At 41.1% G+C, this 19,103-nt stretch overlaps 1 protein-coding gene across 1 annotated transcript in view; it reads left to right on the forward strand.

Moving 5' to 3' along the window:
- Positions 1 to 14,780, forward strand: part of LMF2 (lipase maturation factor 2) — a 52,054-nt gene extending 37,274 nt beyond the window's left edge. Inside the window, exons 13-14 of the mRNA XM_056573044.1 lie at positions 10,438 to 10,546; positions 12,460 to 14,780. Coding sequence (XP_056429019.1) covers positions 10,438 to 10,546; positions 12,460 to 12,762 — 412 coding nt within the window. The 3' untranslated portion in view covers positions 12,763 to 14,780. The remainder of the gene's footprint in view (positions 1 to 10,437; positions 10,547 to 12,459) is intronic.
- Positions 14,781 to 19,103: the final 4,323 nt, after the last annotated feature.

Consider the following 19,103-nt stretch of genomic DNA (forward strand, 5'->3'; position numbering starts at 1 on the left):
CGCACGCGGCGATACCACATATGTTTATTTTTATTTACACTGTTTTATTTTTTTTTATGGGAAAAGGGAGGTGATTCAAACTTTTATTAGGGAAGGGGTTAAATGACCTTTATTAACACTTTTTTTTTTTTTTTTTACGTTTTTTTTTTTGCAGTGTTATAGGTCCCATAGGGACCATACAACACTGCACACACTGATCTCCTTTGCTGATCACTGGTGTATTAACACGCCTGTGATCAGCGTTATCGGCGCTTGACTGCTCCTGCCTGGATCTCAGGCACGGAGCAGTCATTCGTCGATTGGACACAGAGGAGGCAGGTAAGAGCCCTCCCGGTGTCCGGTCAGCTGTTCAGGACGCCGCGATTTCACCGCGGCGGTCCCGAACAGCCCGACTGACTAGCCAGGATACTTTCACTTTCGCTTTAGAAGTGGCGGTCAACTTTGACCGCCGCTTCTAAAGGGTTAATACCGCACATTGCCACGATCGGCGATGTGTGGTATTAGCCGCGGGTCCCGGCCGTTGATGAGCGCCGGGACCGACGCAATGTGATGCGCTTCATATCGCGGGAGCCGGCGCAGGGCGTAAATATACGTCCTGCGTCGTTAAAGGGTTAAACTATGGTTTCTCTGAAATGTTTCCGAATAACTGTCTTGATATCATGCTGCCTATGGTTAGGGCAGCATGAAACAAGTGACCTGGTAAAGTCCCCTTTGTTTCCTAGTTGTATTAATTTCTGTAACAAAATGATATAGGTGAGTTAGGTAAATACATTTTAGCATTAATGATGCAAGTGACTTTCCTTGCTTTATTTGGCTTGTCATGCGCTACTTCAGATATATGGAGATAAAAATAGGTACGTTTTTATTGCTGTTCTAAATCTCTTAATGATTACTAGGAATACTACTTTTTGATATGTCCTTTAGGCAGTGAGAAATAAACTTTTCTTTGTTTTATGATACATTATGTGCACTTGCACTGGACATGTATTTCACTGGGGATAATAGTTGGTTGGAGCAGTTTGAAATGTGAATTACAGCTGACAGATTTCCTTTTAACCGGTTGCCCTCTAAGGACGAGCCGGCTTCTCTGGAGATGGCAACCAGTGTATGGCACGGGCTCCCGACTCAAGCCCACGCCATACTGGCCGACCCCCAGCTGATTCTGGTAGCAGGGGGCTGCTGTTAATAGCCGACATGCGGCGATCGCCCGGCCGACTATTAACCCTTTAGATTGCTGCTGTCAAAGCTGTTAGTGGCATCTAAAGGGACCTTTAACTAGTTCCTGGTGGTCCAGTGGGGTGGGTCGCTTCCCGCACCTCCTGCATCGTGATCTCGGGGGGCGATCCCCTGTGGAGGTAGCCGGAGGGCTTACCTCTGCTTCCCAGTCTGCTGTGGCTCTGAGAGAGAGCCTGGCTGAACCAGGCTTTACCAATCGAGCGCAGAGTACATAGATCAAGGGAGTTCTGTGGAATTCCATTGATCTGTATGAGGAATCTAATGATTCCTCCTAAAGTCCCCCTAAGGGGACTAATAAAAAAAAAAAAAAAAAAAAAAATTGAATAAAAGTGAAAAAAAATAAGCACCCATTAACCCATTCCATATTCAAAGTTCGAATCACCCCCCCCTTTTTCCCAAATTCAATATAAAAAATATGTAAACATAAATAAACATGTGGTATCGCCGTGTGCGCAAATGTCCGAACTATAAAAATATTGTTAATTAAACCACTCGGTCAATGGTGTTTGCGTAAAAAAAATACAAAAGTTCAAAATTGTATATGTTTGGTCACTTTGTATACCCTAAAAAAACTTATAAAAAGCGATCAAAAAGTCCCATCAAAACAAACATGGTACCGATAAAAACTTCAGATCACGGTGTAAAAAAAAATTAGCCCTCGTACATCCCCATATATGGAAAAATAAAAAAGTTATATGGGTCAGAAGATGACATTTTTAACCCCTGAAGGCATACCTGTACACCCTGAGTCCGCTCCCTTTCTATAATGCGGAGCCACGGCGGGTTGGGCCTGGCCTCTAACAGCCGGGACCTGTAGCTAATAGTGTGCGTCACTGATCACGGTACCGCGCGCTATTAACCCTTTAGACGTGGCATTCAAAGTTGATTGCTGTGTCTAAAGTGAAAGTAAACTACTGCCGGTTAGCTCAATGGGCTGTTCAGGACCGCCGCAATGAAATCGCAATGAAAACAGCTGGCAGACACAAGGAGGGTCCTTACCTTCCTCCTGCACCGCCGATCGCTGAATGACTGCTTAGTGCCGGAGATCCAGGCATGAGCAGTCAAGCGGCAGAATCATTGATCAGTGTTATCTTATGAGAAACCATTGATCAATGTAAAAGATCAGTTAGTGCAGTGTTATAGCCACGAACGTGAAAAAAAAGTTAATAAAGATAACTTAACCCCTTCCCTAATAAAAGTTTGAATCACCCCCCCCCTTTTCCCATTAAAAAAACTGTAAATAAAAATAAACATAAAACCGCACGGTCGATGGCGTACGCGAAAACAATTCCAAAATAGCATATTTTTTGTCACTTTTTATATCATAATCTCCTATCAAAAATTGCACCAAACAAAAAAATAAATGAAGTAACAAATTTTATTAGACAAATAATAATAAATAAAAAACATAAATAGTGAGATCAGCAATAGCCAGAAAGATATATATGAGGATCCAATATAAAAGGCTCCTAGAACATTGCCATTATTAGTGAAGCATATCAGGCAGTAGAATCACTGTCGCAGTGTGCATACATGAAAGAGGCAAAAAATTAAACATAATTAAAACTAGGAGAAAGGAGACAACGTGGATATATGATCACGAAGGTGTACTATGAGAGCCTGGAAGCCTGGAGGCAGTAATGTAAACCTTTCCCACTAAGGGGAAAGAAATATGTTAAAACCAGGCTCCCACAAGACATCCACGATCACCGTGTCATACTCACAGGGAGGATCACCCACAACCCCTACGCTGTTTCGCTACCCGCTTCGTCAGGGAGTATCTGGGTCTTGGCTGGGAAAGTAATTTATACTAGAAAGGACCAATCAAAGTTTACAATAAAATTACCTGGTTAAGAGCAGCTGTGTTCCTAGATGCCGCACATCGCGGTCGCCAGCGCCATCTTTGACTCTTGGGCGCACGCGCACAAAGACAGAGTGACGTCTGTGCACCGATTCCACTACGTCCTTAGCAGGTGCATGCGCACAAGAGTCCATGAAGCCGATGGCAAGGTGTATATGCGGCGCAAGCGCAGACTGTATTAGGTCCGCTGTGACGCGGGCCCAGGTCTGAGCAGGCGCACGTATTCAAGATCGGAGCAATCAACAAAAGGCACCAGTATTGTAGTATATCGATACAATCTGTACCATATAGAAGTTTATATGTAGCTTAAACTTGATGCTACACTGAGAACATAGAAAAGAGTGAAGTGCATGTGCAGAAAAAACAAAAATGAAAAGAAGAACATATTGACCACACGTGAGGCATGCAAAGAAATTTTATGTAAAGAAATTTAATATAAATTATAATGAACATAACAAAAAAAATTTTTGATTGCAGTGAATCCACAATAAATAGTGTTAGAGAGCCACTGGTGTAATGTGTATATATGTGTAAGCAAAATAAAGGTATATTAATCAACACCAGACATAGCAGCCAGGTGACAAAAAATTAGTGCATAAGAATCATGTCCTAGAACATAATTGCTCAGGTAGAAGCAAAAATAAAGTGCATTAAGATGAAGGTGCTAACTGAATGACTGTTAATAAAGTGCACTATGATAAAGTGCATAGTGAATAATACTATGTGGTAAAGAAGAATATATGCAAAATGTAGTAAAAATAGTATAAAAAGGTGTAAAAAGATATATAAGATATATAAAAGATTATTGATATATAAAATGTATACAAAAATATATGTAAAAGCCGTTTCTATAAGGAGATAACAGGTGCCATCAGGTCCAAATCCAGCTGTAACTTCTTCCAGGTACTGAAAAACACACTAGACCAAGAAACACACAACAACAGCACACACCACACAACAAAAAGACACACAAATAAAAATACCAGACACCACAAAAAACAAGACAACAATGAAAGAAAAACCACAATACCAACAAACAACAACGACAACAACAATAATGGATAGTGAGTAATTGAAATAAATCGGTCCAAACTAATTGAATAAAGTGACTGTTAAAATAAAGCTAAAACCCAAAAACCTAAAATATATATAGAGAACAGACTACAATGTAAACCTAATCATTATCATCACAAAAAAGATGCATAACTGTTATTCTCATTAAGCCCATATGGGGTGATCGTTTTTAAATCAAAAATCCACCTCGCTTCCTTCTGCGCTAATATTCTTTTCCAGTTTCCCCCCCGGGGGCCCACAATGACTCTATCAATCCCCCTTACCTTCAAAAGGCTGCTATCACAGGAGTGGTACTCCTTGAAGTGTCTTGGTATCGTCTTGAGTTGGTTGATGTCATCTTCATTCTTTGCAGCCTCAATACCTAGGACATGTTCCCAGATGAGTCTTCTGAGTTCCCTAGAAGTGAGGCCAATATACATCAGATTGCAAGGGCACCGGGCACAGTAGACAACCCCTGGGGTGCAACAATTGATAGTTTGTGTAATTTTGTAACTTTTGGCTCCACTCGAATCCGTAAAATCTTGAGCTCTTTCCATATTAGGACAGGCTACACAGCCTCCACATGATTTACTACCTCACTTTGGTCCTTTGGTCCCAAACACGTTTTGTACCTTTCTTTCCTTGTGATGGCTATGGACCAGAATGTCTCTCAGGTTTTTAGAGCGACGATAGTTGATCGCTGGTTTTTTAGGTAAGTATTTTGATAATACTGGATCGATCTGTAAAATGGACCAATGTTTTTGTAAGGCCCTCTGTATTTGACGCCACCTGGTGTTATACGTGCTAATGAACCTTACCTGATCATCAGCACTCTTCTTGGTTGTGTGAGCCAATAAGTTGGTTCTCGGTGTTTCCTTTGCTCTCTGATATCCCCTCTGAATGTCCTTTCTGCTGTATCCTCTTTCCTTGAAGCGATTTTTCAAATCAGCTGCTTGTTCCTCAAAGCAGACGGGTGATGAACAGATTCGCTTCAGTCGTAGAAATTGACCTACGGGAATATTTGCCACAAGAGGTTTGGGATGAGAGGAGGTTGCGTGTAGAACTGAATTAGTAGATGTCTTTTTACGGTAGATATTAGATGTAATATATCCATCCTTATCAACACTTAGTAGCAAATCTAGAAAATCCATATTGGACCGTCCCCATTTGTATGTCAATTTGATGTTATATGGGTTATTGTTCAGTTGAGTCATAAAGGCTTTCAGCTCATCCACCGAGCCATGCCATACAAACAGAATGTCGTCGATAAATCTTCCCCACAGTGACACCCTCTCAGTGAGTTAAATCGGGTCCAAAATAAAGATCCTCCTCTCCCACAGCCCCAGGAACAGATTAGCATATGAGGGTGCACAAGACGCCCCCATTGCTGTCCCTTGGAGCTGTAGGTAGAGGAGGTCCTTAAATAAAAAGAAATTATGCGTTAGGGCAAATTCAAGAAGTTGGACAATGAACTCACCCAATTCCGCATCCAAGTCAGTCATCTCAAGGAATGTTCTGGTTGCTTCCAGAGATGACTGACTTGGATGCGGAATTGGGTGAGTTCATTGTCCAACTTCTTGAATTTGCCCTAACGCATAATTTCTTTTTATTTAAGGACCTCCTCTACCTACAGCTCCAAGGGACAGCAATGGGGGCGTCTTGTGCACCCTCATATGCTAATCTGTTCCTGGGGCTGTGGGAGAGGAGGATCTTTATTTTGGACCCGATTTAACTCACTGAGAGGGTGTCACTGTGGGGAAGATTTATCGACGACATTCTGTTTGTATGGCATGGCTCGGTGGATGAGCTGAAAGCCTTTATGACTCAACTGAACAATAACCCATATAACATCAAATTGACATACAAATGGGGACGGTCCAATATGGATTTTCTAGATTTGCTACTAAGTGTTGATAAGGATGGATATATTACATCTAATATCTACCGTAAAAAGACATCTACTAATTCAGTTCTACACGCAACCTCCTCTCATCCCAAACCTCTTGTGGCAAATATTCCCGTAGGTCAATTTCTACGACTGAAGCGAATCTGTTCATCACCCGTCTGCTTTGAGGAACAAGCAGCTGATTTGAAAAATCGCTTCAAGGAAAGAGGATACAGCAGAAAGGACATTCAGAGGGGATATCAGAGAGCAAAGGAAACACCGAGAACCAACTTATTGGCTCACACAACCAAGAAGAGTGCTGATGATCAGGTAAGGTTCATTAGCACGTATAACACCAGGTGGCGTCAAATACAGAGGGCCTTACAAAAACATTGGTCCATTTTACAGATCGATCCAGTATTATCAAAATACTTACCTAAAAAACCAGCGATCAACTATCGTCGCTCTAAAAACCTGAGAGACATTCTGGTCCATAGCCATCACAAGGAAAGAAAGGTACAAAACGTGTTTGGGACCAAAGGACCAAAGTGAGGTAGTAAATCATGTGGAGGCTGTGTAGCCTGTCCTAATATGGAAAGAGCTCAAGATTTTACGGATTCGAGTGGAGCCAAAAGTTACAAAATTACACAAACTATCAATTGTTGCACCCCAGGGGTTGTCTACTGTGCCCGGTGCCCTTGCAATCTGATGTATATTGGCCTCACTTCTAGGGAACTCAGAAGACTCATCTGGGAACATGTCCTAGGTATTGAGGCTGCAAAGAATGAAGATGACATCAACCAACTCAAGACGATACCAAGACACTTCAAGGAGTACCACTCCTGTGATAGCAGCCTTTTGAAGGTAAGGGGGATTGATAGAGTCATTGTGGGCCCCCGGGGGGGAAACTGGAAAAGAATATTAGCGCAGAAGGAAGCGAGGTGGATTTTTGATTTAAAAACGATCACCCCATATGGGCTTAATGAGAATAACAGTTATGCATCTTTTTTGTGATGATAATGATTAGGTTTACATTGTAGTCTGTTCTCTATATATATTTTAGGTTTTTGGGTTTTAGCTTTATTTTAACAGTCACTTTATTCAATTAGTTTGGACCGATTTATTTCAATTACTCACTATCCATTATTGTTGTCGTTGTTGTTTGTTGGTATTGTGGTTTTTCTTTCATTGTTGTCTTGTTTTTTGTGGTGTCTGGTATTTTTATTTGTGTGTCTTTTTGTTGTGTGGTGTGTGTTGTTGTGTGTGTTTCTTGGTCTAGTGTGTTTTTCAGTACCTGGAAGAAGTTACAGCTGGATTTGGACCTGATGGCACCTGTTATCTCCTTATAGAAACGGCTTTTATATATATTTTTGTATACGTTTTATATATCAATAATCTTTTATATATCTTATATATCTTTTTACACCTTTTTTATACTATTTTTACTACATTTTGCATATGTTCTTCTATACCACATAGTATTATTCACTATGCACTTTATCATAGTGCACTTTATTAACAGTCACTCAGGTAGCACCTTCATCTTAATGCACTTTATTTTTGCTTCTACCTGAGCAATTATGTTCTAGGACATGATTCTTATGCACTAATTTTTTGTCACCTGGCTGCTATGTCTGGTGTTGATTAATATACCTTTATTTTGCTTACACATATATACACATTACACCAGTGGCTCTCTAACACTATTTATTGTGGATTCACTGCAATCAAAAAAATTTTTTGTTATGTGCATTATAATTTATATTAAATTTCTTTGCATGCCTCACGTGTGGTCACTATGTTCTTCTTTTCATTTTTGTTTTTTCTGCACATGCACTTCACTCTTTTCTATGTTCTCAGTGTAGCATCAAGTTTAAGCTACATATAAACTTCTATATGGTACAGATTGTATCTATATACTACAATACTGGTGCCTTTTGTTGATTGCTCCGATCTTGAATACGTGCGCCTGCTCAGACCTGGGCCCGCGTCACAGCGGACCTAGTAGTCTGCGCTTGCGCCGCATATACACCTTGCCATCGGCTTCATGGACTCTTGTGTGCATGCGCCTGCTAAGGACGTAGTGGAATCGGTGCACAGACGTCACTCTGTCTTTGTGCGCGTGCGCCCAAGAGTCAAAGATGGCGCTGGCGACCGCGATGTGCGGCGTCTAGGAACACAGCTGCTCTTAACCAGGTAATTTTATTGTAAACTTTGATTGGTCCTTTCTAGTATAAATTACTTTCCCAGCCAAGACCCAGATACTCCCTGACGAAGCGGGTAGCGAAATGGCGTAGGGGTTGTGGGTGATCCTCCCTGTGAGTATGACGCGGTGATCGTGGATGTCTTGTGGGAGCCTGGTTTTAACATATTTCTTTCCCCTTAGTGGGAAAGGTTTACATTACTGCCTCCAGGCTTCCAGGCTCTCATAGTACACCTTCGTGATCATATATCCACGTTGTCTCCTTTCTCCTAGTTTTAATTATGTTTAATTTTTTGCCTCTTTCATGTATGCACACTGTGACAGTGATTCTACTGCCTGATATGCTTCACTAATAATGGCAATGTTCTAGGAGCCTTTTATATTGGATCCTCATATATATCTTTCTGGCTATTGCTGATCTCACTATTTATGTTTTTTATTTATTATTATTTGTCTAATAAAATTTGTTACTTCATTTATTTTTTTGTTTGGTGCAATTTTTGATAGGAGATTATACTAAAGTGTTTAGCACCAAACGCAATAAACTTTTCTGATTGAAAAGCTACTTTGGTCATATATCTTTGGTTACTTTTTATACCATGAAAAATGAATAAAAAGTGATCAAAAGTTAAATCAATATAAAAATGGTACCTGTAAAAACTTGAGAACACGGCGCAAAAAATGAGCTCTCATACCGCCCTGTACGTGGAAAAATAAATAAATTATAGGGGTCAGAATATGACAATTTTAAACATACATTTTCGTGCATGTAGTTATGATTATGAAAATGTACTGCGTAGAAACGGAAGCCCCCAAAAGTTACACAATTTTTTTTTTTTCTTTCGTTTCACTGTAGATTTTTGGGGTAATTACTGATGTCATTACAAAGTAGAATTGGTAGCACAAAAAAGAAGCAATCACATGGATTTTTAGGTGCAAAATTGAAAGAATTATGAATTTTTTTTTTTTAAAGAGGAAAAAACGAAAGTGCAAAAAATGGAAAAACGCTCAGTCCTTAAGGGGTTAAACATACGAATTTTGGTGCATGTAGTTATAATTTGTTTTAGGTAGTAAAATAAAATAAAACCTATAGAAATTGGGTATCCTTGTAACTGTATGGACCTACAGAATAAAGATAAGGTGTCATCTTTATTGAAAAGTGTATTGCGTAGAATCGGAAGCCCTCGAAAGTTTAAGAAAGGGCGTTTTTTTTTTTTTTTTTTTTTTTTTTTGAAGCATGGAAAAATCTCAGAACTAGGCTGTTTAACACCTGTCCTGTTTAGATGCCTGTTAGTGCATATCTTAGAGGGTTATTCCCATCTGGGACATTTATGGCAAATCCACAGGATATAATACAATAATCTGATAGCTGCAGGTCCAGCTGTACCCTAGTGGGCTTGAATTGTCAGATCTGACCCAAATAATATATAGGAAGAGATCTGTAAGTCACATTTATTGGGTGGGGAGAAGCTGGTAAAGAGGCAGCTCTCCTACTCTGTACTGTTACCTGCTTATGGTCGAAGCTATGATTTCTCTGAAATGCTGCAGTGTTTCAGAGTAACTCATAGTGGTTTGTAATGAAGGAGCCTGATTCTGTATCCATGTTGTCCTAGATTAAGGTATCATGAAACAACTGACAGGTTCCAATAATTAGTTTTTTGTTACATTTTATTTAAACAAAAAAGCATTATGTAATGACTTGTATACAAAAAGTGGTTCTCTGGGACTACAGCTTTAATGACCCTTTTTCTCAGTTCATTAATTTTGGAGCTCTGGAGTCTATCTAGGTTCCCACCAGTCGAGATAATGAAAGGTCTGCTGATGATCCACATGAGCGGCTGTGCCCAAAAGTGCAGTCCCTTAGATATAGACAGTTGTAGGCTGTGGCCACAGTGTTTTGTGACCTCTGGGCCTCCTGTCCTTCCACTGCGCAAAGCCTGGTGAATGACTTCTGTCTGAAAGATTACTTTTATTACCTTTTGAGCCAATGTCCATTACCAATGATTACTTTTTGGGACATACTTAATAAAAAAAAAAAAAATTCACTAAGAATACACCCTTATTATGGCGTAGCACAAGCTTGGTTTTCCAGTATGTTGCCACTATTTTTGTGGTGATTTATTTTCCAGCAGTTTCTGGTGTCTGCACTGTTGTTCGCATTACACTCAACTGGCAATCCCTTTTTATGGTCTTTTCTAGGCACACATCTAGTAACTGGTGGCGCCGGCGTCATGTTGAGGAGTTCTATCCAGTGGTATTTCTCGGAGACCATACTTTGGAATCTCTACTAAACCAACATGGCTTAAAGGTTTGTACTTCTCTATGTGGTCTAAGTGAAATAGAAGTTTTTTTAATCTTATAGTTTTAGGGTTGTTCTCTTGGGGGGGAAAAAACATATTAATGACCCCTGGATGGCTGCGGTTTCTTCAGATAACTTAGCTGTGTATGTCAAGAGTGTGACGCCAGGCCATTAACTCCATGATGGCGCTCAGTCTGGAATCTGGCTCTTTAAGCTTAGAAGGAAAACATTATTCTTTTTAACTTTGCAAACAGCTGTGAGCTGTATATATATACCCACACACAATCTACTTGTCCTGATGCACAAAAAAATTTCAACCAAAATGCCCCCTCACGCATTGCCCACAGCAAAGTCCTGTTTCTGTAGGAGCGTGCTTTGAACTCTATGCATCTTAAAAGCATGCACAAAGTTTAAAGCAGCGCTCACATGGGGCATCCGGGATGTTTCATCTAAATTCACATGATAAAGAACTGGTAGATTCTCTTTTAAAAGGATTACTATCTGATATATCTATTTATATTTTTATGTACATACATTTTTTTTTTATATAATGCACTGCTCAAAAAAATAAAGGGAACACTAAGATAACACATCCTAGATCTGAATGATTGAACTAATCGTATTAAATTCTTTCGTGTTTACATAGTTGAATGTGCTGACAACAAAATCACACAAAAATGATCAATGGAAATCAAATTTATCAACCCATGGAGGTCTGGATATGGATCCACACTCAAAATCAAAGAGGAAAACCACACTACAGGCTGATCCAACTTTGATGTAATGTCCTTAAACAAGTCAAAATGAGGCTCAGTAGTGTGTGTGGCCTCCACGTGCTTGTATGATCTCCCTACAACACCTGGGCATGCTCCTGATGAGGTTGGGGATAGTCTCCTGAGGGATGTCCTCCCAGACCTGGACTAAAGCATCCGCCAACTCCTGGACAGTCTGTGGTCAATGCCTTCCTCTTGCAGAAACTGCTAACACACTCCAGCCACATGAGGTCTAGCACTGTCTTGCATTAGGAGGAACCCAGAGATGAGGATCTCATCTCTGTACCTAATGGTCTGTTTCTGACCGTTTGAGTGGACACATGCACATTTGTGGCCTGCTGGAGGTCATTTTGCAGGGCTCTGACAGTGCTCCTCCTTGCACAAAGGCAGAGATAGTGGTCCTTCTGCTGGGTTGTTGCCCTCCTACAGCCTCCTCCACATCTCCTGATGTACTGGCCTGTCTCCTGGTATCGCTTCCATGCTCTGGACACTACGCTGACAGACACAGCCAACCTTCCTGCCACAGCTTGCATTGATGTGACATCCTGGATGAGCTGCACTACCTGAGCCACTTGTGTGGGTTGTAGACTCTGTCTCATGCTACCACTAGAGTGAAAGCACCACCAGCATCCAAAAGTGACCAAAACCTCAGCCAGGAAGCATAAGAACTGAGAAGTGGTCTGTGGTCACCACCTGCAGAACAATTCCTTTATTGGGGTGTCTTGCTAATTGCCTATAATTTCCACCTGTTGTCTGTTCCATTTGCACATCATCATGTGAAATTGATTGTCCACTCAGGAAGCGACACTGATTGACAGTGTGATTGACTTGGAGTTACATTGTGTTGTTTGTGTTCCCTTTTATATTTTTGCGCAGTAGTGTATATTCCCAGTAGAAGACCTTTGATCGCTCATATAATACACCAGAATACTTGTGTATTGCAGTATATTATGCCTGTCAGGGTCTGACTGTCCATGGGCCCACTGTGCAAAGATGCCGGCTTTGTAGTGTCAATTTTTCATTTGTTTGCTTCGTACACCGACTTCTTTTGCTTTAGAATATTGGATTATTCTATTAACATTAAACCATATTTAGAAGTTATGACCTGTTTCAGAGTAAACGTTAACTTTTTTTCCCTCTATTCTCCAGGATAAGCCACCACCTCAACGGTCCTTGGATGATCCACTTCCATCAACACTCAGGCTTATACGAGATATTTTACGACCATACCCTGCACCTTTACTGCTGTATTCACTGCTTGTTACATTAGTGGTCATCTATTCCTTGCAAGCCTTATTTGGCAGAGGTAATCGGCCAAGTGTCTCCAAGCAGAGGAGTCATGCAAAACCACAAAGTGAGAAGAAGAAGCAGAAAGAGACCAGCGGACAAAGAGAATCTGGGGGCCATGGAAAAGAACCTGGTCACAACAACAAGAGGCGTGAAAAGAGCTAATGCCTCCGTAAGGGGCCCGTGACTGTCATTTCACCTGGCACAACCGTCCATAAATCTAGTATTTGGCTATGAACATGTCCTTACTCCATTATACATTGGTGGAGCTTCATGCTTTTGAACATTCTCTGGTAATCATTGCAGGAATTGATGCTTATAACTGTTAGGCTTTCTTAAAGACATAATAGATCCATGACCACTGCTCAATGAAACTAATATGTTCCACCTCCTGTCACTTCTGATTTTTAAATCTGTTTTTTATTAAATGTATATGCAGATTATGTAAATGCTAAACTAGTTTTTATCCCCAAGGTTGTATGATAGTCTTGAGTTAAGCGGTCCATAAATTATAGATTACTTGTAAGGTTCTGTGTCACACTGCTGTCATAGCTTCTGTCCCATCCAAAGCCATGACTTCAGTTCTGGACACACCAAATGACAGACACCAACTGTGCTTGAAGAACTACTTTGACTTATAATGGGTCCATCAGGCTTCCACATGGTAAGCAACAAATTGCAAATATTATCAGAACTCTAAAACACTATTATAGAATGGTTCAAAATATTTATTCTAAGTAGTTATAGTAAAATAATACGTATAGAATAACGAAAAATGGGGATAATGGTATATAGATAAAGTGGGTACAAGCCGCAGGGCCCTTGTGGGTATCACCACAAAATAAAATTAGCTGCCTCTTAATGTCCATAAATCCTGAACAAATACATGTTCTACATAGATGCCCAGGTTTCCATGTGGTGGCGGTCATTTTCATAGGAAGAAGTACCTTTTCTTCCTGTAAAATCTGATGGAACTACTGCCAGAGCCTCTAATGGTTGTGTGGACAGAGCCTTACTTCTATGGTCTATCCCTTTTGCAACAGCTATTAATCATGCTTAAAAAAATGTTTGCAGTTGTTAGTGATGAATGAAAATATCCTGTTTTATGCGGTCATTTAATGTAAGTATGTATTGGGCAATACAAATGTGCAATATTTCCTATGATGCAAACTATTTGACTTCAGGAAAAATCATTGATATTATAGGAAATATATTTTGTATATTCCCTTTCCCCAACAAGCATTCTCTATTGTGGAAAACGTCTGCATGCTCATCCTCTTTACTGTTTGGGCAGGCTTGCTTTTCCTGGAAGTCAGGCTCCTTATGTAAAGTGCCTTGTTGCTCAGAAGTGTCAGTCTGTCAACAGATACCTTAAGTGCCTTTATTACAGATGACTTGGCATAGATTGCCTGATCAAACATAGAGTAGGTTTAGGAGTTTTACTTCATACAGGTGTGCTATGCTACTGTTTATGATATGGATATATTGTGTTTTTGGGTTCTCATAAATCATTTCATGCTCAAAGAAAAACAAATGAATAGCAGAGATATAATTGTCATTTCATATATGGAAGGGTAATAAAATAGATAAAATGCACTCTGTCGCCTAGATGCTAAGTTGCAGGTGACTATAGATGTGCACAAGGAATCTGTAATATGAATTAATGCTTATACACCTGTACTGGGGGGCTGGTTTTCTTTCAGTTTATGTAAGAATAGTACTTTGAGAAACGTGTATTACTTAGTGACAAAAGTATCAAACTGTCAGTCTGAACAAAAAAATAATAATAATAATTTGTAGCAATCTGTGTTTGTTCCAAGACAACCCTTCTATGATTACTTTACGGTTTATCTGGTGCTATTTTGTTTTCTAAAGGTTTGAGATTTGAAAAAGGGTTGTCTATATTTTCCAAGAAACAGTACCACACCTGCCCATGTGACCTGGTATTACATCACAGCCCATGGCAATGTTGACCTTACATGGTAAGGAAGGACACATTTTGAGGGATTCCTACAGTATTCTGTTGCAATTTCCACACTACTTAAACTTTAAAATGTTTTGCTTGCTGACTTAAAACCTATATTTCCCTTGATGTATACTTTTATGACAACATGTGAAGCAAGCAATGACAATTGGCATCCACCTTGGTAAAACTTCAATAAATCTATTTCTTTTGTAATGCAGCTGCTCTTTGTTCAGGAAGAAGATCTTGTCTTATTGTTTTTTCTATGCGCCATGTCATGATTATTTTGTATTTTGTAATAAATCTGTTTTATTGCTTTTGAAATTGTTGTAGATAATTTAGGATAATCTGAATATAGCACAGAACCAAGGGCATATTTACTAGTTTTCAGTACATATCAAGAAAATGTTGGCTTATTTGTGAAAGGTTTCTGCAAAGTTTATTCTGAGGAAGCCCAGTATTAGCACTATATTATTTAGTCAGCCTGCACACACAGCACAAAAATTCCACACTAGTGTACCACTCAGCGGTATGCCAGTATTCTGTGGCATGATGATGTTACAAACAGGTTTAGGAAGGCTCTTTTGGAATGATTAGGCTCACAGTTACATTCTTCAGGAGAAACACCTATTGCATACAATGAATCTGCAAGGTGTTAAAAAAATATTAATCTGAGCAGATCGCTTCACTGAATTCAATGGGTAAGATATATATAGATATATATAATATAATATTATTATTATTATGCAGAGTGTGCCTCTGCTTATAAGCATAAATCACTATTCACACAGTAAATTCTAGCTAGTTTTGTTACTAAATTCCCTGTATGAAAGTAGTGATGAGACTCCACCCCCACTCTCTGCAAACCCAGAGGCATAGTGGATATTAGAGATGAGCAAATTTGCAGTAAATTCGATTTGTCACAAACTTCTCGGCTCGACAGTTGATGACTTATCCTGCATAAATTAGTTCAGCTTTCAGGTGCTCCGGTGGGCTGGAAAAGGTGGATACATTCCTAGGAAAGAGTCTCCTAGGACTGTATCCACCTTTTCCAGCCAACGGGAGCGCCTGAAAGCTGAACTAATTTATGCAGGATAAGCAATCAACTGCCGAGCCGAGAAGTTCGTGACAAATCGAATTTATTGTAAATTCGCTCATCTCTAGTGGATATGTTGGCAGCAGTAGGACATGATATTATCTGAGAGGAATCAAGATGGCCAACAATCCATACATGCAACATCACCTAAAACAGGTACCATGGGGCAAAAAATGTATTTAGTCAGCCACCAATTGTAAAAGTTCTCCCACTTAAAAAGATGAGTCCTTTAATTTTCATCATAGGTATACCTCATCTATGAGAGACATAATGAGAGAGAAAAAATCCATTAAATCAAATTGTCTGATTTTTAAAGAATTTCTTTGCAAATTATGGTGGAAAATTAAGTATTTGATCAATAACAAGTTCATCTCATAACTTTTATATACCCTTTTGTTGGTAATGACAGGTCAAATGTTTTCTGTAAGTCTTCACAAGGTTTTCACACACTGTTAGGCTGGGTTCACACCACGTTTTGTTAACTACGGTTCCCGTATATGGCTGGGAGGAGGGGGCGGGGCTTAATCGCGGCGCTCGCACTCAGCCGTATTTGGGAACCATATTTAATGCATGTCTATGAGCCGACCAGCGTGAACCACAGCCTCCGTTCGGCTTTGTTTTCGGCCGTATGCGGTTTCCCGACCGCAGGCAACAGGGACCGTATTTAACGAAACGTGGTGTAAACCCAACCTTGGTGGTATTTCAGCCCATTCCTCCATGCAGATCTCGTCTAGAGCAGTGATGTTTTGGGGCTGTCGCTGAGCAACACAGTATTTCAACTCACTCCAAAGGTTTTCTATGGGGTTGAGATCTGGAGACATGCTAGGCCACTCCAGGACCTTGAAATGCTTCTTACGATGCCACTCCTTCGTTGCCTGGGCTGTGTGTTTGGGATCATTATCATGCTTTAAGACCCAGCCACATTTCATCTTCAATGCCCTTGCTGATGGATGGAGGTATTCACTCAAAATCTCACCCCATTCATTCTTTACACTGATCAGTCGTCCTGATCCCTTTGCTGAAATACAGCCCCAAAGCATGATTCCACCCATATCCTTCACAGTAGGTATGGTGTTCTTTGGATGCAACTCGGCATTCTTTCTCCTCCAAACATGACGAGTTGAGTTTTTACCAAAAAGTTCTACACTGCTCAAAAAAATTAGAGTACCTGTCATCAACAAAAACTTTTAATATGTTGTTCATAATCATTAATGAAGACATATTGTAATATATCTTCATTAAAAATATTAATATTTTTACCAGTTTTATACTTTTGTCTACTGGGGGTCTCTCGTCTATGCCTGTTCTGCAGGCAGCTTTCTATGCTTTTCATAGTAAGTGTACAGCTTTTAGGACTAATGCTGAAAGGGCTCTGGTTCTTCCACAGGAAGTTCAGTACTCTCAGCCTGGAGCCGCACTGTGAGCTACAAGCCTGCACATGCCTCTCATATAACAGAGGCCAGTCACCTCCACCTCCCCCCCTGCTCTCTGTTCTTCCTGCCCCTCGCCACACGTTATCTTATACATTGTATTATCTCACTGCACTCCCCCCCGACATTCATCTTAATTACTGCCTCTGTAATTGCTCCCACCGCCCCTGGTTCTCAGCATTGACTTTTTAGTGCAGAGAGAGAGAGACAGAGGCTGCCGTCCCTCCCCTGTATTTAGTCTGTATGAACACTGCTGAGCAGTGTTTCCCAACCAGGGTGCCTCCAGCTGTTGCAAAACTACAACTCCCAGCATGCCAGGACAGCTGTTGGCTGTCTGGGCATGCTGGGAGTTGTAGTTTTGCAACAGCTGGAGGTACCCTAGTTGGGAAACACTGCTGCAGAGGGAGAGCAGCAGCCAGGAAGACTGGCAGAAGCAGAGTCCCGGCCAGGCTTCATGTGACATTATGCCTGCCGGGACCACCCCTCAGAAAGACAGTGCTCCTGAGCTAATGAAGAGGGATAAAAAAAAAAAAAAAAAAAAAAGGTATTTCCACAGCGTTTTAAACCTCAATAAACACAGGGATAGGCATAGTTAGAGTAAGGGACAGATGAGGAGGGGGATCAGGGAGGTTAGTTGATGACAGGTACTCTTTAAGGGAACACTTAAACAACACAATGTAACTCCAAGTCAATCACACTTGTGTGAAATCACACTGTCCACTCAGGAACCAACACTGATTGACAATGTTTCACATGCTGTTGTGCAAATGGAACAGACAACAGGTGGAAATTATAGGCAAGACACCCCTAATAAAGGAGTGGTTCTGCAGGTGGTGACCACAGACCACTTCTCAGTTCCTATGCTTCCTGGCTGATGTTTTGGTCACTTTTGAATGCTGGCTGTGCTTTCACTCTAGTGGTAGCATGAGATGAAGTCTACAACCCATGCAAGTGGCTCAGGTAGTGCATCCTATCCAGAATGGCACATCAATGCGAGCTATGGCAAGAAGGTTTTGAATTGTCTGTCAGCGTAGTTTCCAGAGCATGGAGGAGCTACCAGAAGACAGGCCAGTACATCAGGAGACGTGGAGGAGGGCAACAACCCAGCAGCAGGACCGCTACCTCCACCTTTGTGCAAGGAGGAGCACTGCCAGAGCCCTGCAAAATTACCTCCGGCAGGCCACAAATGTGCATGTGTGCACTGAGGGCCTGACGTCCACAGGTGGGGGGTTGTGCTTACAGCCCAACACTGCAGGAAATTTGGCATTTGCCAGAGAACACCAAGATTGTCAAATTTGCCACTGGTGCCCTGTTCTCTTCACAGATGAAAGCAGGTTCACACTGAGTACATGTGACAGTCTGGAGATGCCATGGAGAATGTTCTACTGCCTGCAAAATCCTCCAGTATGACTGGTTTGGCAGTGGGTCAGTAATGGTGCGGGGTGGCATTCCTTTGGGGGGGCCGCACAGCCTTCCATGTGCTTGCCAGAGAGAGCCTGACTGCCATTAGGTACCAAGATGAGATCCTCAGACCCCTTGTGAGACCATATGCTGGTGTGGTTTGCTCTGGGTTCCTCCTAGTGCAAGACCTTGCTAGACCTAGTGGCTGGAGTGTGTCAGCAGTTCCTGCAAGAGGAAGGCAATGATGCCATGGACTGACCTGCCCGTTCCCCAGACCTGAAACCGATTGAGCACATCTGGAACATCATGTCTCGCTCTATCCACCAATGCCACGTTGCACCACAGACTGTCCAGGTGTTGGCGCATGCTTTAGTCCAGGTCTGGGAGGACATCCCTCAGGAGACCATCCCCCACCTCATCAGGAGCATGCACAGGCATTGTAGGGAGGTCATACGGGCACGTGAAGGCCACACACACTACTGAGCCTCATTTTGACTTGTTTTAAGGACATTACATCAAAGTTGGTTCAGCCTGTAGTGGGGTTTTCCACTTTGATTTTGAGTGTGACTCCATATGCAGACCTCCATGGGTTGATAAATTTGATTTCTGCTCCATT

Source organism: Hyla sarda, chromosome 4, assembly GCF_029499605.1.
Source record: "Hyla sarda isolate aHylSar1 chromosome 4, aHylSar1.hap1, whole genome shotgun sequence".
Taxonomy (NCBI): domain Eukaryota; kingdom Metazoa; phylum Chordata; class Amphibia; order Anura; family Hylidae; genus Hyla; species Hyla sarda.